General features: G+C 56.5%; 1 protein-coding gene and 2 non-coding genes across 3 annotated transcripts; all 3 read right to left on the bottom strand.

Annotated features, from left to right (window-relative positions):
- Positions 1-301: 301 nt before the first annotated feature.
- On the bottom strand, positions 302-24,840 carry SF3B3 (splicing factor 3b subunit 3). The gene is made up of 26 exons (XM_035337112.1): positions 24,708-24,840; positions 24,432-24,541; positions 23,414-23,740; positions 22,564-22,736; positions 22,072-22,213; positions 21,132-21,244; positions 20,312-20,449; positions 19,467-19,570; positions 18,120-18,285; positions 17,537-17,632; positions 16,950-17,022; positions 11,721-11,872; positions 11,294-11,449; positions 10,861-11,016; positions 10,258-10,401; positions 9,412-9,534; positions 7,837-7,991; positions 6,908-7,082; positions 6,177-6,382; positions 5,195-5,351; positions 3,993-4,118; positions 2,813-3,025; positions 1,822-1,920; positions 1,314-1,457; positions 918-1,022; positions 302-664 (listed from the first exon to the last, which is right to left on the bottom strand). Exons 2-26 carry the CDS (start codon positions 24,499-24,501, stop codon positions 524-526), a joined length of 3,654 nt encoding a protein of 1,217 aa, XP_035193003.1. The 5' UTR covers positions 24,502-24,541; positions 24,708-24,840; the 3' UTR covers positions 302-523.
- On the bottom strand, positions 20,886-20,965 carry LOC118173008. Its single transcript, XR_004753960.1, has one exon. It is a non-coding gene; the product is annotated as a small nucleolar RNA SNORD111 (small nucleolar RNA).
- LOC118173007 lies at positions 23,155-23,236 on the bottom strand. The gene has a single exon (XR_004753959.1). It is a non-coding gene; the product is annotated as a small nucleolar RNA SNORD111 (small nucleolar RNA).
- Positions 24,841-24,885: the final 45 nt, after the last annotated feature.

A 24,885-nucleotide genomic window follows, 5' to 3' on the forward strand; every position in this document is an offset into this window, starting at 1 on the left:
CCCCGAGAGCCGACATTGTACAAAACTCTATTTACAGAGAAAACAGGCAAAAACGGCGAGGCCAAAACCCCCTCGCCTTGCAGGAGGGAGCACCCAAGAGCGGAGCAGCCGCACACCCTGGGGCAACCAGCGACAGCCCCCAGGAGCCCTGAGCCATGTCACAGCTGCTCCCTTTTCCAAAAAAAATCAGGGAATTTGCACAAAAACCTCCCATCCTACAAGGGTGCAGCTGGAGGGGCCAGGGGACAACCCCCCGAGGGGCAGCGCATGGTCCCTGGGGTGTTCCCCCAGGGGACGGCGCTGGCGGGCAGCCAGGACACCGCGAGCCCTGGCAGGAGCAGTGGGGTGCACGGGGAGACCTCATGGCTGATAGTCAGTGGGATCTTGTTACTTTGGAACAGAAACCGAGGGGAACGAACCACTGTTCAAAAAGAAAACCAAAATCAAGACCACCCCGCACACGTTCCTCCCTCCCCGCGTGCTCGGGGGAGCGCCCCCGGAACGCAGCGAGCCCCGCTCCGGCTCAGAAGGCGTAGCGCGTGCGGATGTCCTCCAGCTTCTTGGACACCTCGGGGGGCGTCCGGTCCAGCTCCTCAGCCACGTTCTTCTGCTTGTTGGGCTCCATCGAGTTGAACTGCTCGCACAGGTCCCCGTCGATCACGTTCTGGGGGGAGCAAGGAGGAGGGAGGTGAAGCGACACGGGGTGAGGGCACCGCGGGGGAATGGGCAGCAGAGGGCTTGTTCCTGGAGCTCCGTGATCCCAGAGCTCCTCAAGCACCAGTTTTGGTCACCACCACCCCCGCTCACCGCACCAGTACTGGTTCACAAACCTCCACCGAGGAGAGGCCGGGACCTGCTGGCACCAGGTCCCTGAGCAGCCCCCGCAATGTGGGAAGCGGCCCCGCACCCGGACCCACCTTCACCGGGAAGTAGTAGGAGCGGAAACTGAGGTGGTCCCGCCCGCAGAGAGGGGGGTGCTCCGACCTCAAGTGCATCTCCACGTGCTGGAAGAAGTCGTGGTCCTGCAGAGGGGAGAGAATGCTAAGAGCACGGATCATCACGTGCTCACAGCACCAGCCAGGCACCGCTGCTGCCACCAGGCTCGGCCAGGCCTGATGGTGGCCCGGCTCTGGCGGTCGGTGGCCTGATTTTGGTGGTCGTCACCCCCTCGCACTGCCCCAGGAGGCCCCAAAAAATGTCGCAGAGAACGCTGCCCCCGGGACGTGAAGCACCAGGGCTGGTAGGCTACACGGATGCAGCGCATTAACGGATGTGTGCGCAGCGACTGCGGCGTGATGACGGGGTTTGCTTACCTCGTGGGAAGTGAAGGGGACCAAGATCCCTATCCCCCCTGACAAGGTGGTGTAGACGAGAGATTCGGAGCCGCCGGGGATCAGCGTGGTCTTCTGCAGCGAGAGCACCGTCTCTCCCACGTGGTAGTTCATGATCACTTCGGCCTGGAAGTCGAGCACAGCAGCACGCGCGTTCAGCTCGTATGAAAGCATCAAGGGGAGAGGAAGAGGAACAGATCCCACCACCCACGAGTTCTGAGACCACTCTGAGGGGACGTGCCCTGCGCCTGCGGCCAGACGGGACAGCTCAGCATGCCGCTCAGCTACCCTTGAGCTGGGCAAAGGCTTGTAACAAGGGCAAGGAGGAAAAGAAAAACAAGCGTGCAGGTTCCACCCAGCACCACTCAGCGGGCAGAGGCAGGATTTGGCTCCCAACGATGCTGAAATCCCTCCAGCGCAGCACAGCGGGCACGGAGGAGCAGGGCTGGCTCCGCAGCAAGCAGCACGTCCTCCTCCCACCAAGCCTTACCTTCTGCGACGCCCCGTTCAGGAGCCCGCGGTCCCAGAGAGCTTTGTTGCCTGTGGGGTCCTCGTCTACCTCGTCGTTGGTGTTGGGAGGCAGCCTCACCTGTGTCGGAAGAGCGGGGAAGGGTCAACAAGGCGCAGGGAAGGGGAGTGCTCTGGGAAAGCCTTCGGGGCTCTGAACAGGCCGCTCGGGTGGGCTCTCCAAGCACAGCTTTATGCTTACTGCAAACTCATCGGTTTGTCCCCTCCAGCAGGGGCTCCAGGGTTAAATGCGAACCGACGGATTAAGACGGATGGCCCAAAAACATGGGCAAGACCTCGAGCAGGCTCTGCCTGGCACATGCAGACTGGGAGGCAGCGTTGCTTCGAAGGCGGGTGCCCCTAACGAGCCCGGCTCGGGGCAGGGACACCAAGAGCACCGATTTGCGTGCGGTGGCCATATCCTGCGGGTGTAACGTCCGACACTCGCCGCACTCTGCGCTCCAAAGCACCCGAGCACGCTTCAGAGAGAGATGAAAGCTCTGGCAAACAGACCGCCTGCTCTCTCCTCCTCCCCGGCTGAAGGCCAGCCAGGCGGGGAAGTGTCGGCACCGACAACGCCAGCTCTGGGAGGAAGTGACAGAAAAAGCCAGCGCTGGTGCGGAGGTCTGGGCAGGGAAAGTGAGAGTGATCACCCTGACACGAGTGGCTGCGAAAGGGCCCACGAGACCAAGTGTTGTTTCAAGGCTTACAGCCATCTCTGGGGCAGTTTTAAGGTAAAGCCATCGGATGCTTCAGAAACGCAGTGGGTTTTGACCTGATGGTTCTTTAACTTGTTTGCTTTAGCTAAACTGATAAACTGCAGCCGGCCGCCGTGACGACAGCCAGCGCCCCATAAAAAACAAGGGAACGGCACAGGGCGTTGCCTCCAGCTGAGCACAGATTCTCATTCCTTTAAGACAAATCATGGGTGTTTCAAGGAAAAATATACCCCAACCTCTCCGAGGCACACTCACCACGCAGATGTTGCCGAATTTGTCGGCTCCGGCCACGGTGTCGTAATCCAGGAGGGTGGCCGTGGTGACCCACCGCGGGTAGGTGTCGTCGGCGAAGATGATGAGCTGGTTCTCGTTCCTCTTGTAGCGCACCCAGATGAAGCTCTCCTGGACGTCCGACACGATCACTCTGTGCCCGATGGTCTGGATCCCGCAGATGTAGTTGGCGATGTGCTGCGGGGGGAGAAAGGACGACAGCTGAGCGGCTCCACCAGGGAAGTAAAACCCAGCCAGGCGCCATCAGCTCCATCCTGCTCCGCCTGAGCGCGTTTCCCTCGGTGAACCAGGGCTGCCCGATTCTCAGCGCCTCCTGCAGTGCTACCTGTCGTACCTGGGGTTCGCTGCGGCCCTAAGCTGAACACGCAGCCAGCACGGGGCCCTTGCAAGGGAACATTTTTCACTTAGCGGGCTGTGAATGGATGCAAGGCCAGCACCAGAGAACCAGCGCCACCGGCAAACCAGACGTCAGCAGCAGGGCTTCCCCTCACTGCTGCAGCCCTGAAGGACGGCTTCCATTTCTCATGCAAGTCATACTCAGCAGAGAAGAAAAAAAAAAAAAAAAAACAACAAAGGAAGAACAAACACAACAAAAAGCCATTCCCCTACAAGTTCCCAGCTTGCTGCGTTCGGCTGTGCAGCAGCCAGCACCTGGCACGGGTTCTGCAACCAGCATGAGAGGAGGAGGAGGAGGAGGAGGAGGAGGAGGAGCAGGCAATTAACAGTGAGAAAACCACGCTGCGAAATTTTTCTTCAAGTCCCAGAGATGCGGAACAAGAAGGCCCACTGATCCTGTGCCTTTAAAGGTCCAAGAAATACTTTAAGAGAAAAATCCCCTTTTCGGTGCTCCAGCCATCTGCAGAGGTGCTCGTACGCACCCAGCTTCTGTCCCCAGCCACTTCAGGCACCGCTCCCAGCAGCGGTCACGTTGCAGCTGGATGGGACCTCTGGCATCCGCGGCTCCCGCACACGTCAGTGAACAGCCCTGAGCCGGCACGGGCAGAGCTGCTGAGGCTGCCCTGGGTGGGCACAGAGCCCCAGGCACAGCTTGCAAGTTCCAGGGCACACCGGGGGCTGCAGCAGCAGCTAAAGCCTCGCTTCACCCACAGTGCCATCAGCCGTGGTGAAGAAGGAAAGCCAGTACCTTGTTCTCACACTTCCGAAGCAGCTTTTTCTTGCCCAGGTCGTACACACGCAGCAGCTTCCCGACCCCGATCAGGACTCGTCCTTGGAAGGGAGCGATGGCTGCAGGAACCTCCTCCACGGGGGTCTAGGGGGAAAGAGGAAGGCCGTAAGATCCCCACCGGCAGAGCTGAGCTGATGCCGAACCTCAGGAGGGGCTTGGCTACAGCCTGGCTGAAGCTTGCCAGCCTGCAGCAAGGCTTTCAACAGCTGACCACAATCCTTTTAAACAGGGGGGGGACAAGGGCACCCTCAAAACACCAACACAGCCACGCGGGTGCTAACGCAGCTCTGGGAACGGACAGCGCCTTCCTAACAGCGCCCCAGCCAAGGACGGGTGGCACAGGAGACAAAGGTCCTGCTGCCTCTGCTCTTCGTGTTGCTTTTATCCTCAACAGAGGGATTTGATGGTTTGCCTAAAACCACCCAGAGGGAGCTTCCAGTTAAGTGTTCCTAGCTCGGCTGCCTTGGCTACAAGAAGTTGTTTCACACCATCAGCTCCAAAGGGGGTGCTTGGTGGCACCGGAGCGCCGTGCTCCAGAGCAGAACCACCCGGGGCACCAGGACTGGAGATGTGAAGGAAGCCCCAACTTCCCTTCCCACGTGTTCAAACCCTGACCGCGCTGGAAGCACTTGGAAGAAAACAAGTTGGTTTAAATACACCCCTGCAGAAACCCCTGCTAAAGCCCCCGAGGCCTGCCAGCCAAGGTGTCCCCCAGGGCAACCAGAGCTTCCTACACGCAGCCAAGAAATGCGGCGACAGCTTCGTGCGGCCAGCACCGGGCCGAGCGCCTCGGCGCCAGGGCTCAAGCGACCAAGTGTGAGTTCATTTTGTAAACAAGCGCCAGGAGCAGCTCCCTGAGCTCGTGCTGAGGCACAAACAGAGCTGCTTCTCTCCCCTGCTGAGCGGGGGGAAGGAAAAAACCACTCCTTTCCCATCTGCCAACTAGATAAGACAGCTAGAGGCAAAGGACCGGGACTCCCAGGAGGTCTGCGTTGTGTCCTCAGCTCTGCAGAAGACGCCCCGTGTGATTTTAGGGGGAGGTGGCTTGTTTTCTCAGAGGCTGTTTCCAGTGTGAAATGCCCTCATGGCGATCTGAGGCAGCGCCGCGCCATTACGGCAGCGCTCAGGGCACCCAGCGGCTGCTCTCTCCCCCCCCTCACCTTGTGCAGGAACTCCAGCTTCTCGCCGCTGTTCACCAGCTTGTACGTGTAGACGAATCCCCCAGCAACCGAGCGCGGGTTCAGGATCAGGTCCTTGGCCACCCCCACCAGCACGTACCAGTCCTCGCCCGTGTTGGAGAAGCGGCACACGGCCACGCTGGGGGTGACGAGACACCGGGGGTGAGCACCACGGCGACACAAACCCACCCACAGCTTGTGCCTGCCCAGGTCGGCCCAGCCCTCCCGCATGGAGGTTTCATTTCCAGAGGTCAGTTTTCCTCCCTGCAGTCACGCTTGGAGCAGATTCCCTCACTCCCCCATAAAAAAGATGCGCCACAGCTGTCTCACGAGCCCAAAGCACCGCTTTGATGCTCTTGCAGACTTCAGCCATGTGCAAAGCCCCACACAAAGCTCTTTTCCAAAGACTGTGCCAATTTGGAGCGCGCGTGTAAGCTTCCTCCCCTTCCACTGTTATTTCCTGCCTGGTGCCTAGCTCAGCCAGGCTGGGAGTTCTGGACAAACAGGACAGAGCTTCTGGGCTAGCACGACCCAACCCCGCTCCACCTGCTGAGGCTCTGTGCTGCCTTCCCCGCATCCCTCCGACGCTTCCCTTCCCGTCTCCGCTCGTTTATCTGGACGAGCCGGGGAAGCGAGCGGGCGCAGCACGTTCTCGTGTTCCCAGCTCTCTTATCTCTCACTTCCATCCCCGTGTTGTTCTTCAAGCGCCGGGGCCCAGCAAATGAATTTGGAGAGCTGCACCAGCTCCCGGGGCCACGTGCAGACAGACCAGGGTGGGATGGGAAGGAAAGGCAAGACAAAAGCTTTGAGCACGTGGCGATCCCTTCTGGGATTTCACCTGGCCTCCTAGTAACATGCCACGTCTGGACTTCAACTCTCAGTAGTAACAGTGGAGGAAAAAATGATGAAAAAAATAAAGAACTCCACGTAACACTCAGCAGCAGCAGGGATTTCTGCTTCTTACCTGAAGGCGGCTTCGTTCTGCTCTAGCTGGACCAGATCCAAGGTGTTTCCCTGGATGGGGTTCATCACCCTGATAACGGAGGCCCACTGCCCGTTCCCTGCCTTGGGGGCGCCGAAGATGGACTCCGGCAGGTTCTCGTTCAGGAAGGCTGCGGCCATCTCCGCGGCCAGCTCCCGCTCGTCTTCGCCCGCAGCCTCCACCATTTCCTAGGGCACGTTAGAAGAAGGGGAAGAAACAGCTCAGAGCATTTCCGCACAGACCTGGGAAGACCGACAAGCCTTTGAATTGTGACCCTTCCATCAGTCCTGAGCCCCCCAGCAAGTCTCAGAGCACGCCGTCAGCTCCTCCCGGCCCGAGGGGCAGCTGCCTGGGGAGCCGTTTCTCCAGAGCAACGGCTCTGGAAACAACATTGAGCAAACTGAAGATGAAAACCCACTGAAACCCAAACATCCTCGCAGAGAACCCAGGCAACGGCGTTACGCAAGCAAGGCTGTCCTAAGCAGGGGTTTTTAGAGCTTGTCGTAACAACACGCAAGGAGAGGAGCGCTGGGGAGCACTGCATCCTGCTGACATCCACGTTTCGAGGCACGTTTCCACTCCCTTCAGCGCCCGTGTCCGTACAGAGCACAGAAAGGATCAGGCAGCAGCACCGGGCCCACCGACAGGGGAGGGTTTCAGAAGTTGTCCCTAGGGAAGGGGCACGTGCGCCACCTGACCCCCACCCCGCCTACCTCGGCCATCTGCTGCTTCCTCTGCGCCTTGGTGGCCTCGGTGTACGCGTTGTGGTCCGTCTCGATGATGATCAGGTTGTTGCTCTCGGGGTGAATGACGAATTTGCGGGGTGTGTACTGCAAGGGGAAGGCGACCTGGTTGAAGACTGCCCCCAGCTTCTCCAGCGCCAAAATCCTGGGGGACAAAGACGGGAGAGGCGGTCAACACAGTCCGACAGCGGCTGTCCCGTGGGAGGAGGGCCATCCAACGCTCCTCAGAGATGCTCTAGTTACAACTGTCTGAAAAATGCCGGAGCCCGACCAGCCAGCCTTTCTTCTGCGGCTCGCCAGCTGAAATGCCAGTTCTCCTGGCATTTCGTGCCTGAAAACCACAAGTCTCTCCAGAAAGAATGGCTCCTTTAAAAGCAGTGAATGCTGCAATATCTCAGCGGGGACAGATATGAACACAGTGCCCGCTCAAGGGCACGAGGCAGGGCTCCCGAATTTGTGCTCCCTTGTTATTTTCATTTCGATTTAATCCCTAATTTAAAAACACAACAAACCCGGGCCTGTCATGCCTCCGTCTGCTCAGATGACGTGCCCTGATTTCTGCGAAGCAGCCAGTTCAGGTCACAAACCTGACGGTCCTAAGGCACAACAGGCTCTGTTATCAACAACTTCCCCCGGTAAGGAGCGGCGAATTTAAGGATTACTTGAATCGCATTTGTTATTTCATAAAGCTACAAGGCACCCACCGGGGAAGCGCACCGCGCCCTGTTTCTTTTTGACATAAGCACCCTTCTGTTCTGTTTGCTTTCGGAAACACAGACAAGTGTTTCTACCAAATCATGACCCATCATCAAATAACCTCAAAAAAAAAAAAAAACCTTGAAAATGAAGGTGAGTCACTGCCCCCTCAGAGGCCCTTCTGGCGTCCCCCCAGTTCCTACCTCAGCGTGTTTGTGGAGATGGCCACAATGCCCTCGGGGCACTGCTCAGAGGCAAAACCGGAGGCGAACTCCAGGGTCTCGTAGGACAGGGGAGTCAGGTGGAAACGGGACTGATAGGAGTAGCTGAGCCAGGAGCGGCTCGACATGGCCAGCACCTGCAAGAGACAGGAGGCAGTGAGTTGGGCACGCCTGGGGACGGAGGGGAGCTCCTCCTGCGCAACAGGAGGGGGGTTAGGTGAACGAACAGCGCGGCGACAGACCCTCACTGCTGGAAAAATGGAATAAGTTCCTGTGGGTGGGCTGGGCCCAGCTCAGAGCACACCTTCAGAAACACCGCTTGCTGTCAAGAGACAGTTTGGTCTGGGAATGGTGCATGGCACAAAGAGGAGCTGTCAAGACAACGGACGCTCAAACTGAGGTACAATAAATAAAATTTTACCTGTAAAATCCAAGCCCAACTACTACTTTCATGTCTTAAAAAAAAAACAAACACGTTTTATGGGAACAGGTCTTAAAAAAGAACCGTTTGCTGCTCCATCACCCTCCAAGTGCTGTAGCTCTGCTTCAGTCTAAGTGACAGTTACTTAAAAAAATAAATTAAAAAAATCAGTAGCCCATTTCCAACCAATTAAGCCAAGGGAAACAAAGGAAGCAGACGGACTTGTAACTCCTCAGCTTCCCACATCTGGCTAACCAACGCCAGTCCAACTTTCCTTTCTGCCTGACCAGCAATCGCTGGAGTTGCCCTGAGGCTGCCCTGAGGCTGTCCATGAGCGTGGTTTTTCCTCCCCAGGCTGTCAGACGAGAAACCAAGACTGGTGTCGATGCAGAAAGTGCTCGGTTGCCCGACACGCTCTCCCAGTTACAGCTGGGAGGCCAGCAGGAGCAAGTCGGACCCACCCCGTGCACCACAACATGACAGCAGAGCTCGGATCCCCAGCCCCAGCCCCCTGCGCTGCCCAGCAGCATTTCTCAACCCTGAAGGTGTCATCCAAAAATGAGTCAGGCAGGGGGTGGCAGAGCTCCCCAGTGTCACATCAGAAGGGCTACAACGGCACTTCCGATGGAACAAGTTCTTCCCTGCGAGCCAAATCCTACAAATATTTTCCTCAAGCCGTGCACATTAACGGCCTAGCCCCTGGCTGTGCCGCTCTCAACAGGCACAGGAGTCAAGCACAACCTGCAGCCAGCAGCCCAGGACCACGGGGCTCCCTCGGGCTGTCCACCGAGGCAGGCAGGACGAGCTTTTTTGGTGTCTCCATGCCAAGAAATCCGTGCAGGGCTTTCCAGGCAAGCTGCAAACAACGGCCTGCGGGCTGGATGACTCCCGTTCAGCTCTGGGCAGCACTACACGTTAATTCCCAAGGAATGTGGGGAACAGTGACAGGAGCAGGGGTGCTTGTGGAAGGAGCGAGTTGTGAGCCAGGCAGCTCCATAACGAAGTCGTTCTGCTTCCGCCCTCACCCAGAGGGTCCCTGCCAGGCAGCCCCCTCCCGCCCTGCCCACCAGGAAGGACAACGGGGAAGGTGTACGAGGGACTGGGTCCGTCCCCCTCGGAGAGCTCGCCCCACTCACCGCCTCCTGGCCCTGCATCCGCACCCGGAAGAGCTTCACAGGCCGTGAGCCCAGGTACCTGGTCCTGGTATCGGAGAGATCACCCGTCACGGGGTCCAGCACAGTCCGCAGCAGCACACCGTTCTTGGCAGCAGGAAATCAGAGTCAGACCACGATTACACACACAGAACAACCAGCTACAGCCCCGTATTTCTCAAGACAGAAGAGACAATTTCTGAAGAACTAGGCTTTTGTCTTCCTACCTTCTGATACAGCCCCTCCTATAACCAGCCGCTACCTAAATCGGCTCTTAGTATCACAAACCGTACCTGCTGTACACTCCCAAGAGGCAGAAAGGAATTACTATTAGGAAAAAAAGCAAAAGCAAAACGCATTGACCAGGAATTCTGGTATACCACAGAGCCATGAGGACTGACTCAGTTTCCTAATCCCTCTCAGTACAAAGCCTTCACCCCCCAAAGCCCACGCTGCTTAAGTTTGCCTTCTGACATCACTTGAGACTGCTCTGGTTATTTTTACCACATGTTGAATTGTCAAAACAACATTTTTTGGTCAAGGATCACAGAGTCAGAACTGGATGCAACAAAAACTGTGCAGCAGCAGTTATTAGAGCAGAGCCTGCGGTCCGGGGCAGTCGCTTCCTTTGAAATCCTGCCCTACAGGCCATTTCTGGAGAAACGACCAACATTTCACCCAGAAATCTGCAGAGCTTGCCCTGCTAGAAGAGGAAGAGTACAACTTGTCCCACGCAAAGTCTGGGGGAACGTCTCCTGCCTAGCCTCGGGTCTGGGAACACAGGGGAAAACTTGCGCCCATGCCCTGCCACGCGGCGAGCTCCCCGCTCACCTGCAGGCCGATGTTGAGGTACAGGAAGCCGATGGAGCCCCGCTCGCCCAGCTCGTCCTGCTTCTCCGTGCCGCCCATCTCCACGATGCACAGCGACTCGGGCTGCGCAGGGAGGGCCTGCATGCTCAGCGGCTGCAAGCAGTCCTGCGGGAGGCAGAGGGGAAAAAAGGAGAAAGAAGTCACAACAGACACAGGCCCAACGGATCGTGGCAAGCAAGGAGTGGCATCAACCGTGTGGGCTGGGCAAGACGAGCTCTGAGCACTCGCCTGTCACAGGCAGAGGAATGATGATGCTGGTTTGCTGCTAAACCCACTTGCAGAATGGGTTTAGTTTAGCCCAGATACAAGTGGTGAGAAGAGAGGGGGGAAAAAAAAAGCTTTTATATCTTATCTCGTAAATGGCCAGGCCTGAGCAAGACCAGATAAAAGAAGGGAATCTGTTTCAGGCTGGGATCGAGGGCCACGCTTCCTCTCAGCTCAGCAGAGAAGCCACACCAGTTAAAGTTATTCCTTCCTGACATCCCTGGGACACAGGATGCGGCTCCTGAGCTCCCTTCTGAACACTCCGAGCCAACAAGAGGCGAAGCCAGAGCCGCTACTCACCGAAGGGTCGAGGGAAATGATCCTGACGGTGTTGTCCACCAGCCCGACGGCGAGGAAGCGGGAGCGCTGCTCGCCGGGCGGAACGTTGGCCAAGCTCATGCACACCACATCGGCCGACATCTCCTTCCGCTCTGTGTACTCGTTCAGCTGTCCTGACTGAGGCAGGGAAGCACAGGAGGCAGAAGGCTTATTTATTACCTGGGCGATGGGATGGACCAGCACCAAAACATCTCTGCAAACCCTCCCCTCAGTTGGTTTTAAATTTATTCTGAAGACAGTGCTTTGAACTATTCGTATTTTTTAAAACGATTTCTTTACAGCCTTACTTCACTGACAACTCAAAGGGCCCGAACAGCAGGTCTGCTCTGGGGCAGGCGCCCCACGCTCTGCTGTGCCCTTCCCGCCTCCCTCAGCAGGTTAATTCCACACGTACCGGGTCCATCTCGAAGTACACCAGCTCTCCTCCGGTCAGCGCTATCACCACCTGTCTCTGGTTCACAGCGCACTTGACGATGGTTTTCTTCCCGGGCGTCTTCCATTCGTTCACCCTTTTATCTGCTCGGATGTGCCGGATGCCATCCGGGTACACCTGCGGGACAGAAGATCACGTGAGTTCCTGGATTCCCAACTTCCACCTCGCCTGCAGTTCCGACACAAGCAAGCATCACCCCGGCAGCACTGCCCTAGGTGCCACAGGCCAGACTATAACACCACCCCTCGCAGCAGGAAGCGTTTTATCCTTGAACCTCAGCAAGAAACCACTGAGCGTGCGCTAAGAGAGTTTAGGAGCATTTTCAGCTTGCCCATTTCAATTAGCAGGATAAAAGAGAGCCGCAGAGGTGCCAGGAGCTGGCCTTTACCTGCACCAAAGCATCGTCCCCCAGCAGGGAGCAGGACAAGGTGGGCGTTGTACCCAGGAAGCCCGAGTCAGTCACTTCTTCTACGGTCTCTCCGATGGACAGCACCAGCGTGGCATTTACGAAGGACACGATGATATAGGCGTCAAATTCATCTGGTCAACGGAGACAGGGGGAAAAAAAAAAAAAAGACTTGATTAAATAAATGCAAGGCTTCCCATCCAAATTCACAGCCTGACAGATGTCTAGCAGTTACTCCTCAGCAGAACTCCAGTGGTAATTACATCCGCTGGCAGTGCTGTGCGAGTTCATCCCAGGGCACGCAGCGCAAAAGCCATCCACTGCCGGGCCCTGAGGAACACCAGACCGAGCCAGGACGGAGCGATGATCTCTACACGGAGTCAGTTCGTGATGAACCGACTTCTTTGCTTGCATTCTGGCAAGCAACCCTACTGCTTTCCGAGGATGGCACAGGGCCTGCTGTTTTTAAGACCCGTGCCCCACCTGACCCAAGGAGCTGAACCCAGATTTAACACCCCGCGAGGCTCACCTCCGACAGCCTGAACCAGGGAACCTGTCTGCAGAAACCACACCGTGGATGCTGCGAGCAGGAGTTTGCCAGACCCCACCTCCACCCATCTGTCCCCGCGATAACAGGCTGCAGACAAACATTTAAGGTACAGGACAGGTCAGCTCGGGGCTGGCCTGCTCCACCCGCAGGCAGCAGCTCAGCTGCCTTACGCTCGCGCTGCCACCCACACGGGCTCCCGGGATGAGAAAATTCCGACTTTAAGACACAGCAAAAGTTGACCTTTACTTCTGCTGGTCCCGGTGACAGCACTGCAGCCATCATCTCCAGCGCTGGCTTCCCCCAGAGGGACCAGCTTGGGAGAGTCCAGTAGCTCGGACAGGGAGAAGCTACGCTAACAAAAACAGTCTGAACAACTGACACGGAAATAGGGAAACTTCGTGGGAAACGGGGCAGGGGCAGCGCGCAGATGGAAAGCCCCGGCCTGCTGCTGCACGTCTGCATTCTGCAGCCAGAGAGGCAGTGAAGAGGGGAGGGGAGAGCCTCATTAAAACAGAGTAACGAACGTAACAGCAGCAACCAAGCCGGCTGAGAAACAGAGCCAGGAGTCTCAGCGGAGGAGAGATCATCTCCTCAGAGGAGCTTCTGGTGCTGTTGTCACGCACGTGACGTTTCCTCAAGAGGAGAAGTCCGTTTAACCCACCTCACCCCATTCCACCTCAAGCTCAGGCACTGCAGTACACGAATTAGCAGGTGGGGGGGAGCGAGAGCTGTCCCAGCTGTGCCCCCGAGCAGTTTCACCAGGGTCAGCACCCGTGGGAGACGCAGAGAAGCAACCGACGCGTCTCAAGGCACGGAAAGAGAACAGAGCACTCCCACCAGGACGAGTACGGGACGCCCGCAGGTAACACGCAGCCTAGCTGGGTTGCCTTTAAGCTGGTAACCGAACGCTGCAGGAACACATCTTTTTCCTACCCGCCCTAGAAAAAGGCGCTGCCAAATCTGCTGTGTCATGTCTACAACCCAGTTCTGACATGCAGCTGAAAATATGCAAGTGAAGAAAACATCCTTTTTCTCTGAACATCTGGCGCGCAGGCTCCGATGGAGACCGAGGAGCTTTGTGCAGCTAACGCAGCCCCAGCACTGCCCCGTGGCACGGCTCCAGCACTGCTCCCTTAGCGGTCGCGGCCAGGACTTGTGGCATGCCCGCAGGGGAGCAGATCCACGCGGGGCAGCCAGGAAACGAGAACGGAGCCCGCACACAAACAGATCCTAACAGAATTCCTCTGCCACCGCCAGCGGACGGTAGAGGTCCAGTGCGACGTACGCTGCCGCATGCTGTTTGCCTTCCGCGCTAGAACGCGGCTTGCACGCATTGCTGAACACCAGAAGCCTGCAAGAATTCCTCGACTGCTTTAACTGGTGATTCTAGCAGTTCACTGCCCTTTAATTCATAAATATCCTGTAGACAGGATGTTCTAAAAATTCCATTGCAAAGACCGTTGCTGCTTTCCAAACTTCTTGAGAGCTGCTCCTTCCCCCGGGGCCGTCATTCTCATGACAAACCTCCGTGTTCCAGCTGGAGGCTCACCCACGTGGGCTGGAGCAGGATGAAGAAAGCCAAACAGATTCCCTTAGTCCTACTGCAGACGAAACTCATTCCTGCCTCTCAAGGCTTCTAGCTCTTTCTTTTCACTGCTCTGGCTAGACCAGCGCGCGTCGTTAAGCCTGCGGCAGTAATGGTGACAAGTGCACTTCTGCTCCAAGTGCCGAAGTGTCGCTTTGTGCCTCTCTGCTGAGGCTTTGGGAATAAAAGCTTTGATTTACCAGTGTGAAGTCAGCGAGCAGGACGCGTTCATCCAGACTCAACACGATTTTGCTTCAGAGAACTGCCTAGCTGAAATTAAGGCGGCTAAATCCCCGGGGCACACCGAGTATTCTCAGCTGAGCTTTCTGTTTTGACATGATGAGATAACCGCTCAGCTCCGTACGACCCCAAGCACAGCACGGCGCTGCCCAGACTCGGGCAGGCAGGCACTGCTGTGCGTGCAGACATGAGGCTGCAGGGGTGGTTAGCGCTGCCCTAATTGCTCCAGTTCGCCCCTCTCGGCTAGCGACAGACGTTTCAGTGCCTGAGGAGCCACAGCTGGACTCGTTCTGTGCCTTCAGTGCACGTTTCCTGCAGCCCCGTGCACACCACGACCAGTTAGGGAAGCATCACGCTTGTCCAGGAACACCGCTGCCCTTCTTGGGACTTGCCGGGAATTCAGTTAGGTTCAGCCCCCGGAGTTCCGTTACCATGAGCCAGCCCACGCCCGACACGGGCTTTTCACGCCCCGCGGCGTTTGGGTTTGCACAGACACACAAAGCTCAGTGGGCAGAGACAAGCAGTGAGGAGGTTCAAGGCTACTCTCACTTGAAGACCCCGGGGGACGCCAGCACATCTCCCTGGGCTCCTGTTTGCTCCTGCAGCGCTGACTCACCGCGCAGCACTGCGCGTGCAGGAGCTGGCAGCTGCCTCCATGGCCCAGCACGCCGCCTCGAGCTCCCAGCCCTCGATACCCAGCTGTAAATAACCCAGGGTTTGGTGCAAAGCCCTCTGCTCCCCTCTCTGACGGCAGGCACGTGCCAGGACTGCGGGGCAGTCCGCTGCCAGCGACACCTTCAGGTGCCTCAGGAATTACTGGCTGTTTTCTCTGAGGGGGAAACAAGACAAAGCAGCTCGGGAGCTGAGAACACCTCTTGAATGCACACCCGACTTCAGGCAGAACTGCAGAAACGCAGTCAATTATGCTGTCCCCCAATGATCCTGAGAAGGAATGGGAGATGCCTTCTACTCCTCAGCTACTGAAGCCCAAAGGCACCGATCTCCAGCTACACGACAGCTTCCAGAACTCATGCACTGAAAAGCTCAGCAGAAAGGGAGCCCCGGGACTTTGGGATTGCGGGTGGTTAACCTGTGGGACTGCCCAGGAGCCCCTAGCAGTAGGTACACACCTGTGGTGATCAGCACCTCCACCACCAGCCACCTGCGGAAGAAAAAAAGAGGCTTGGTATTGGTAGTGTGCATCACCACGTACCAGCCAGGGTTAGCACTGCTCCGAAGGCTGCCAGCCCGCACGGGTCTCCGAGGCCCTGCAGCACGCGCTCGCCGCGGCACCGAGGCAGCACCAGGCAGCCCGACTGCAAACTGAGCAGTTTTGAGATCAGACAAGTGCCTTAACGGGCTCTGCAGTCTGATTAAAACCCACAGAAACTGGGTGAATTCCAAGAGTCGTGGCTTGGTGATCGCTTTTACAGAAAGGTAAGCTATTTTGGAAGTGGCACGGCTGCCAACGGCTTCCAGCATTTCTGGAGTCATCGAGAAGATCTCTGTGCTGGAACTCGGAAAATCTGCTAAGAGGAAAAAGAGGCAGCAGCGAGACCGTGCTGCTTTACGCAGGTTAGTGATGGCCCTCCATCCCCTGAAAGTGTTCCTCTGGAACCCCACCAGAAAAGTTTTAGAACTGTAAGGTCGTGTCAGAAGTCTCGATCTCTCCAAGGCAACCGTTAGCAGCTCCTATTCTGGAAGGCAGGAGCACAAGCGAACTGGAATGCCTCTTTTAAAGAAAATCACATGGTTTTGATACGAACTGTGGAAATATTTTCCTTCTGACCCCTTTCATTTCTGGGAAACGCGCAGGCACTTCCCGCACAGGGTTCCTTCCACGCTGCTCGGGCTGCACACGAGTCTCAGAACACACATACAGGAACTGAAGGCAGGTCTCAGGTGGCAAGGCAAATCCCACGGCAACGCCTGCCACCCCCACAAGCTCCCTGGAAGACACGCTACTCCCCAGCTGTTTAAAATCGAGACACCAGCACAGGAGGACGGGGTCTCTGCTGCAACGGCCTGCCATTTCTACACCCAGTGCATAAAACCACAGCAAGTCTCTGTGAGATGTGCACTGCCTCAGGAACGACCACGGAGACGCGCCAGCACCCTGACTAGTTTCATTCCAGGCGTGCTTGGTAATTCTGAGGACCTCCGTTCTCACCCCCAAGAGAGGCAGGATGAGGGCTGACATTTCCTCCGATACTTTCGCAAGGCAAATCCATTATTTCGGAGCAGGTTATAAAAATACGAGCAAACCCCCAAGCTCATACATTTTGACAATTTCAACGATTGGACTTCCTGGAATGCACAGCACCCTACATCCCGCTGGGGTTTTGAATATGCGGCGCGTCCTAGCCCAAACTGGCTGTTTTCTTTACAGACAGGCACGGAGGGAAGTAATAAAACACAGATACTGCTGCTGATTTATCTGCTTTGTTCCGTAATTCGCATCCTGCTGCCTCGCAAAGAGCCGATTCCTGCAGTTGTCAACACCTCTGAAGAACAGCGAGCATGCTCCAGCACACAGCACTGCCGCTGCCTGCTGATGTCAGAGCAGGAACTTGTGGAAAGGGCGAGAAGAATTCTGGAGAGGCAGCACAGCGGGCGATGGGGGCAGGTGTTTCTTTGTCAAAGGGAAGCCTGACAGCCCTAAGGGGGCTTCCACGTACCAACAGGTGTTTTGATTCAAATCGAGATTCAGGGACAGCACACAGCCACCGTGCTGCACCCTCCCTACCTCCTCGGACAGAAGATCCCCCCGAAAAAACAGCAAAAGGACCCCAAAGCATGTCAGCACCTCCCCATGCTTTAGCAGGATGCCACGTACCTTCAACGTGCCTCCTCACGGTCCACACAGCGTTGGGGTTACCGGGCAGCTCCGAGACGGCCATTTCGGACACCTAGGGGGGAAATGGCGACCAGGTTCTTTCGACAGCAGATGTTTAGACTTACTGGGGGATTACTTACTGTAACAATCAGCCTTTTTAAGCTTTCCCACAACAAGGCAGGAAAACTACCAAATTCCCAGCTCTGATGCTCCCCCCGTGCCAGATGTGCAAGGGGGCAGAGCGCGCAGAGCTGCGCTGTCGCAACACGAGGGCTCCAGCTGACCAGCTTTTACACGGGGTCACCCGCCCCCGGCGCTGAGAGCAGCAGCAGCTGGCAGGGACGCTGCAAAAGCTCCAGCTCGAGACACTCGAGTGTGAGAGGAGACAAAATGCAGGTGGCGTGCAGTCAACAGAACAAAAAGCTTTTGAGGCTGTGAGGGCAAACAGCACAGCCCTCCTACTTCCGAGGTGCAAACATCAAGTTTTGTTCTGCCTCCAGACTACAGCGAAAGGAGATTCCCCTCCTCACAGCACCCTCAGTCCTCGGATCGTCTCCCGCTGTGTTTCTGAGGAGCTGAAGTCTTACCTCAAGCCCATGCCTCAGAACCCTCAGAGACGAGCGGGGCCCCCGGCCACAGGCCACGTACAGCTGGGGGGTGTCCTCGTTGGCCAGATCGGCGATCTGCGGGGAGGAACGGAGGAAATGTAACAGAGCTCTGTACGCCGCGCTACTGCTTTAATGCTTTCCTCGACCACTACAAGCAGTGAAGATGCCCCAGGGTGTGCCACCTGCTGCCCTGAAATGACGTCAAATTTCATCCAAACCCTCTGCAGAGGGGATGAGAACTGGTCTAACGGTCAACAGAGGACCAACACAGGACTGCTGGCTGACACCGTATGTCCTGACGTGAATTTATCACCCCGGGAATCAAAACCTGTCAGACCCGGTACCGGTCTCAGGCAGCTGGCTGAGGATTTAGCAGGCCTGCTTTTCTACCAGCATTTATTGTGGCACAGAATTCCTGGAAAGCTAGGATAACGAAGCTCTGGTGACTCTGCTTGTACGCAAATACTCTGCAGAAAAGCAGAGGAAAAGAAATCATGCCTCTACAATTCCTCCAAGCGAGGAAGATTTATGAGTGGGAGGGAGCTTGCTGATGGCAACGCACCTGACAACACAGAATAGGCGACAAACTGTCCAACTCATCCACCAGCACCAGGTTCTTGAGGGGTCGTGGCTGGAAGAAGAACGTATCTCCTTCCTCAAGGGGCATGGCAGAAGAGAACTCGGGCTCCTCGTCGTCGTCACCCAGGTGAGCTATCTGGTACAGGTAGCTGAGAGAGAGCAAGAGCACGCTGAGCACAAAGCACGGGCTGCTCCAGGTCAGGCACAGCCCAATACTGGGCAGCAGGGTGGAGGAAATCCTTCCCTGTCCTACACAGCCATTAAAACTTAGCCTTAGGGGTTGTTTCCTCGCTGACAAGAACACGTTACAAGGGAATCTGATGGCTGCTAAATGAATAAATTAAACTGAGGCCTCCTCACCTGCAGCCGTCCCTGGAAAGGTATCGCAGAGTTTTGGTGTTTTACCTTGGGCCTCGGAGATGCTCATGGTAGAGCCAAAGCACTGGTGGCTGAGGCCACAAGCAGGGCCAACGACTAAGACTGCAGCTCCGCAGCTCCGTGTTTTACTGGAGCATTCTCACCTCAGTACTCCTAACCTCGTTCTCTGTTCCATTTTATGGCTCTAAATAACATGACGATCAAGTTAAACTTCGGAGGAGAAAATAAATCCAGAAGGACAGGCCAATTCAATTCCTGTTTTTAATACGTGCAAACGAATATGGCTTCCTCAAAAGCTTGCTTCGTGAAACCAAATGCAGCCGCTCTAGCGAACCAGAGGGAGCTCCCCCGGGTGGCGGGCTCCGCAGATGCAGTCAGAAGAGCACAAACCTCCCATTTCTGTGAGCGTACCGCTGTAAAGCCACCTCCAAGGCCTTCTTCCAATCTTTTCTTCCAATCTTTGGAATATTCTTGAACCCCAAATACAAGAGGAAGCCCTCAAGAATAACTGTATTAAGAAGCGGGCCACACAGGTACTGATAAAAAAAAACCCTACCTACTGCCGAGTATGCCATCAGGTTTTCAGACACTGTACTACACGTGCAAGTTCAGTGAAAATCAACCAGATTAACCAAAAGACAACTCATCTATCAGGACATGACTGATCCTACACGAATCCTAAGTGCTCAGTTCTTCCAAAACCTGTTGCAGCAACATGTTATCTTCTGTCCTCTGCCCTACAGTATTTAATCTGGGTTCAACAACAAGAAAATTCCCCGTTCAGTCACGGCCTAAGCCAATTGTTCTGCTGAAGCCATGAGAACAAAGCATTAATCCACTCATTAAAACAGATTGTCTTTTTATGCTCAGTAAGGTCAAGGGTCAGCCTGCAGTCCTGAACAGAAACAGGCTGTTTCAGGGGAAAAATGCCAATGTGAAATTGTTTGCTCACTGGTTTCCAAATTCAGAAGCCACGAAGAGAAAGCCTGTCTTCAGCACGCACATGGCAGCAGCTACAGGAACGGTGTCGAAGTACTTCAGTCGAATCTCTGTCACCTGAAAGCAGATGAAGACGTGACTGTACTTGCAGAGTACTGAAGCGATACATATCTCGCAATAAAGAAGCCAGGCCTCCTGCTGCTTCCCGGCTTCTGAAACACTGAGTCCTTAAAAAAAACAACAAAGGCAGATGTGAAAGTTGACTGCCTAAAAGGAAAAGGGAACTGGCTCAGCTTGCACATCACTGCACACCAGCCGTCCTCCGCAACTGCACAACTGTCCTGAGCAAACGTCTGCATCTGGCACGGTCACAGCCCCCCCGGTAAAGCACTCAGGAACAGTCTCGAGCCACGCAGAGATGCTGCACGCTCACTCTTTGTGCTCAACCTGGCGTGTTTAGATGTAGGTGGAAATAGCATTTGACATATACTCAGAAAAAACAAGCTCCAAGCACGTGATTCAGTGCAGCAGAGATCTCTTCACTGAGAAGCACCAGGGCAGGCAGCAGCAAGCCACCTCAGTTCCAGTTTATTTCCACTCACAGAGCAGCTGCGCCAAGGTGGCTATCTCAGGTGGCAACGAGATCGACTGCAGCGTATCAACAGCTCTGTAAACCTCGTGCTGTCTCTGTACAAGCAAGGAGCCGTTAGCCACGGGCGTAGCTGTTACAAAGCACGCAGACCACATGCTGCCAGAGCTAAACCCAAAAGCATTCGTCAGTTTAGAGAATCAGGCAGAACCATGAACCGAGGACCCCGCTGCAACGAGCGCTTCGTGCTGCTCTGCCACGGTGCTCACCATGTCTTCATCGGTCTCCAGAGTGATTTTGAAGATGTCTCCCTGCTCTGTCTGGGCCAGGAAGAAGAACATGGACTTGGTCTTGTGCGTGGCGGAGCAGACAAAAATCATACCCCTCTCCGGGTCATCCAAGTCGTTCTGCCAAGAGAGCAAACCGGGGTCACTGGTGGAAGACTCAGAGCAAGCACAGCCACTGCCTGCAGCGCTCCCACCTCCCGGTGCCCAACAACGTGGGCAGGTGGGCACGTGGACAGGCTTTCGGCACAAGGCCCACGCCCCGTCACACCTGGCACATGCCCTCCCCTGCAGGAAATACATCCCTCAGGCGCTGTGCCTCAGCGCTCCCCCTCCTGCCCCTTCCACCTTCCTCCCGAAGGACCCTCACGTGTCAGAGCCAAGGGCTGCATCCCACGAGCAGCACCGAGCTTTGGCTCAGAGCTCTGCCAGAACCTGCAGCAGAGGAGGAGGAGGAGGAGGGAGCAGCTGAAGATGCAACAGAGCTGCCGCCAAATTCACCCACACCCATGACAGCAAGCGTGCCTCAGCGTCTGCAGCCATCCTCACGCTGCCAGCACTGCCTGATCAGAGCCTTTGTGGTGTCTGCAGCACGAGTCTCAGAGAAGAGACATGAATCAAACTCATCCCTTCAGGCTGCGCACACCCCCACGTCCCCACGTCCCCGGGAGACAACAGGCTGACAGACCGCAACCCTCCTTCCTCGCTTTAAATCCTCCCGACACAGACAGGCACCGAGCACACGTTTAGCACGGACAAGGATCGTCTCGAAAAAAGGGTAAGGGAGGAATGCCGGAGCTCTCACCCGTCTCCTGGGAATCGGGCATCTGATGTCAGGCTGGTCACCGAAGTTTTTGTACGTGATGTAGTTCTCTGAACAGATCAGCACCCCGCTGGGGCCGTCAGAACCACCAGGAACTGAAACACAACAAGAAACGTTACCCTGCAGAGTCCTTGCCGTGGGTCTGACTCATTGCCTGTCAAGTCATTCTTCTAGTTTTCTTTAAAACAGGTCTAAAAAGGTCCTATTGCTCTGCATCACCCTAAACATGAGTCTGCTCTGACTGAGGAGATAGAGACCCTGAAACGAGGGCGTGGAGAAAAAGATGTGACTTCAGACGAACTGCTTGTTTTATCCTTCACATCTCATCGTCTAGAAAGCCACACCACACCCCACGTACCAGCAGCCCAGCAGCTGAGGCCCACCTCTGGCTTGCTGGCACGTTTGCTCGTTGCTGTAAGATCTCCCAGAGGCTTTCTGAGCCTTCATCCCCTGAGCACACCTTTAGAAGGCTGCTGTCGAGCCCCGTGGGTGGGCAGCAGCGCTCGGACCCAGCAGCGGGGCAAGCACCGAGCGCGCTGCTCCTCCTCTGCTTCCTCTGCTCCTGGAGAGGGCCCCGCAGCGCGGCCGCTCCCCACGTCCAAGGGGCTCGCTCTGCTTCCCTCCCTGCCTTTAGAGACCTTTGTGTGCGTGTTAGCTGCTGGGATCCCACAGCAGCGCCTGCGTGGCACCTCAGATTGCATCCCTTCGTGTCTGCCCCTGGCTCATTTTAACATCTCGTGGCTCTAAGCAACGAGAGCCCAAAGGAAGCCTCAGAGATCTGCATCTCTTTTTAAACCTCAGCTGCGTCCGTGCGTTTCTAAGTATTTCCACACGGGAAGCTGACTCCCGCTTAATTTACACCGGTGGCTCAGACTACTGCCCCACCAACCCCTCGGACCTACAGCGGCCCGGCAGCCGGTACCTGTTATTAGGAAGTTGCCGTGCTCTTCCAGGGGCTCGCTGTACTTCCTAACAACGTGGTTCAAACCCAGGTCCAGCTCATAGAACGTCAACGTCTGCTGCGTGTTGGCTGCTGCCTCTCCCGTGGGATCGTTGTCTGCTTCCTGAAACAAACCTCAGATTTCAGATTTTAAATTCTTTCAAGCCACCGACGGCAGGATACTTTCGGTGGAAGCATTCCGAGTGCTGAAGTCCCAAAGATAATGCATGAAAAAGGTTCAGAGAAGTGAACGTGCACGTCTGCAGCTGAGCAGCAAGGCCCTGAGCAGGAGCACCGAGACAGAACAGAATCCCAGTTCTGACTGGAGGCACGACCAGAGGCAGGTGAGTTTGAGACAGAAGTTCCCTGGGACGGCAAAGGCAGGCAGCGCTCCCTGCCTTCACGGCCACGCGAAGGGAAAGGGCAGAAGAGAAATAAAGCACAAAGGACAGCAAAGAGCAGCCGGATTCTCACCTCGTAATCCATCTCCAGGCAGGCAAACATCGGGTTCTCAAACCCCACGTCGACTCCCACCACGTGGTAGACCAAGGTATTGGCCTTGTGCGCCTCCAGCGGGGAGGAGATGGTGAGGCGGGCGGCAGCATCCCTGTTCAGGATGTACACCAGCTTCTGCTTCTCGATAGCGCCTGGAACGGGAGGGCGGCGGGGCAGTGGGGGCCACGAGGCCCCTTGTGCCCACTTTCCCCTACACAGACAAACTCTGTGACGAGGTGTCAGCGTTATTTCCGCTGCTGCGGGCACCCCGTGCCTCTAATTAACACCAAGTGTTTAATTTTCAGTGCCTCAGGCTCAAGCAGCAGCAGAGCCCCCAGCTCCCTGACACCTAACGCTGCTCTTTGGGCCTGCCCAGCCCTGTGCTCGCTCCCGTCAGCGCCACAGGCAGAGGGAACTCACACACGAGGTGCCTGCTCTCACACCATGAGCTCGCTGTCCTTTTGGCTGCGGAAGCACAACCGTTAGTGACACCAGCCAGCCGACAGAGGAGGTAGGACAGGTGATGGTTAATCTTACCAAAAAGCAACAAAAAGCCCACTCCTGCCTGCAAAGCCTGATCAGAAATACATCTTGTTGTCCTCACAACTCATCTCGGAGAAGAGACATGAATTCACAGCATCATTTCAGGCTGTAGGACCTCAGAAATGTGAGCCAACGCTTCTGCCCATGTGCCTGCACGGTCCCTGATGTGCCTAACAAGCTTCCTGAGAACAAACACCCCCAATTACACTGGGCAGGAGCTCACTTCGAGGCCGCTAACCCCAGGACAGGAACACAAAGCAGAAGGACCCGACCCCCGCTGACTTACTGATCATGACCGCGCGGCCCTTTGGGTCCACGGCCAGGTACTGCCCGGGCACGATCCTGCGGCAGCCGCTCTTGCCGAAGGTCTCCTGGTGGATCTTCTCAAAGACGTTCTTGGAGGGCTGGTACTCCAGGATGACGATGCGCCCCGAGTCACTGCCCACCACGATGTAGTCCTTGGTGCCGCCCGTCAGGCGGAAGGCCATGAGCGAGCGGATGACCCCGAACACCTCCACCGTCAGCAGCGTGTGCACCTTCCCCGTGTTGGGGTCCGGGCGCAGCAGCTCCAGGATCTTGCCCCGGGACACGACGATTTCTTGCTGCTTGGTTCCTGCGGGGCCCGGAAGGCAAAGGAGTGAGAGGCAGCACGGCGTGGGAGTGCTCCCGGGGCGCTCTGTGGCAGGAGCTTCTCGGTAATGAGGATTAAATGAGAATAGAATGGCAATAACAGCAACTCCTTGGCATTTACTTACTGCCATAATTACTGAAAAACAATGTAAAGTGATGCATTTACCACTAACAACGCTAGGGCATCTGGGTCATGATCATAGAACCAGAGAACATCCCTAGTTAGAAGGGACCCGTAAGGATCATCGAGCCCAACCCCTGGAATTAATCTTTGATTAATCTCTACAAAAGCTTTTACTCATGTTGGTGTATTTATTTTATGGCTGTACATAGCAATTATTATCACACCAACTTGGTTTCCACTTATCACATTGGTGCCTTTTCAACACTACCGCCCTTCAAACTTACCGCCCAGCCCTGCAGCGCTGGGGGCAGGGAAGGTATTTTTGGGTTCCTTTCCCATTTACAGAAAGACAACTTCAATGGCAGGTAAGGAGCTGGAAGCGAACGAAACGCCCCGCTGTGCCGTGGACAACCCAACTTCCCTCCGTCCTTCCACAGGCTCCGGTCGCACCCCTCAAAGGAGGCGACAACCACGGGCCGAAGCCGTGCGGATGCCGAGGGCCCCCCGGCCCCCCCCCGGACCGCGCAGCCCCTTCCCCCGGCGCAGCTACCTGAGAAGTTGCCGTGGATGGCATAGCTGATGCCCGTGGCGCGCTGCAGCGTCAAGTTGTACAGGAACATGGTGGCGTCGCTTCACGCCTCGGCCGGGCCGAGCCTGGGGCTGTAGAACGGGCCGCCGGTAAGTACGGCCCCGCGCGGCGCTGCCACCCCCGGCCCGCCCCCGGCCTCCCTCTCAGCGCCGACTCCCCGCTGCCGCCTCCCACCCCCGAAATGTCGGCCCGCACCGCGCCCCCCCCGGCCCAGGGACGCGCTGGGAGCGGCCCTACCGTGCGGATGGCGGCGGATGGCGGCGCGGCCTAGGCGGGCTCCCCGCCGGCCCGCTCCGCCATAAGCCCCGCGCCTCCCGCCCGGGGCCTTGCGCGAGGCCCCGCGGGCCGTGAGGGCAGGGCCGCCCGCCGCGCTGCCTGACAGGACACCCACAAAAACTCGGCCTCCCCCCGCGCA

This window comes from Oxyura jamaicensis, chromosome 11 (genome assembly GCF_011077185.1).
Source record: "Oxyura jamaicensis isolate SHBP4307 breed ruddy duck chromosome 11, BPBGC_Ojam_1.0, whole genome shotgun sequence".
Taxonomy (NCBI): Eukaryota; Metazoa; Chordata; class Aves; order Anseriformes; family Anatidae; genus Oxyura; species Oxyura jamaicensis.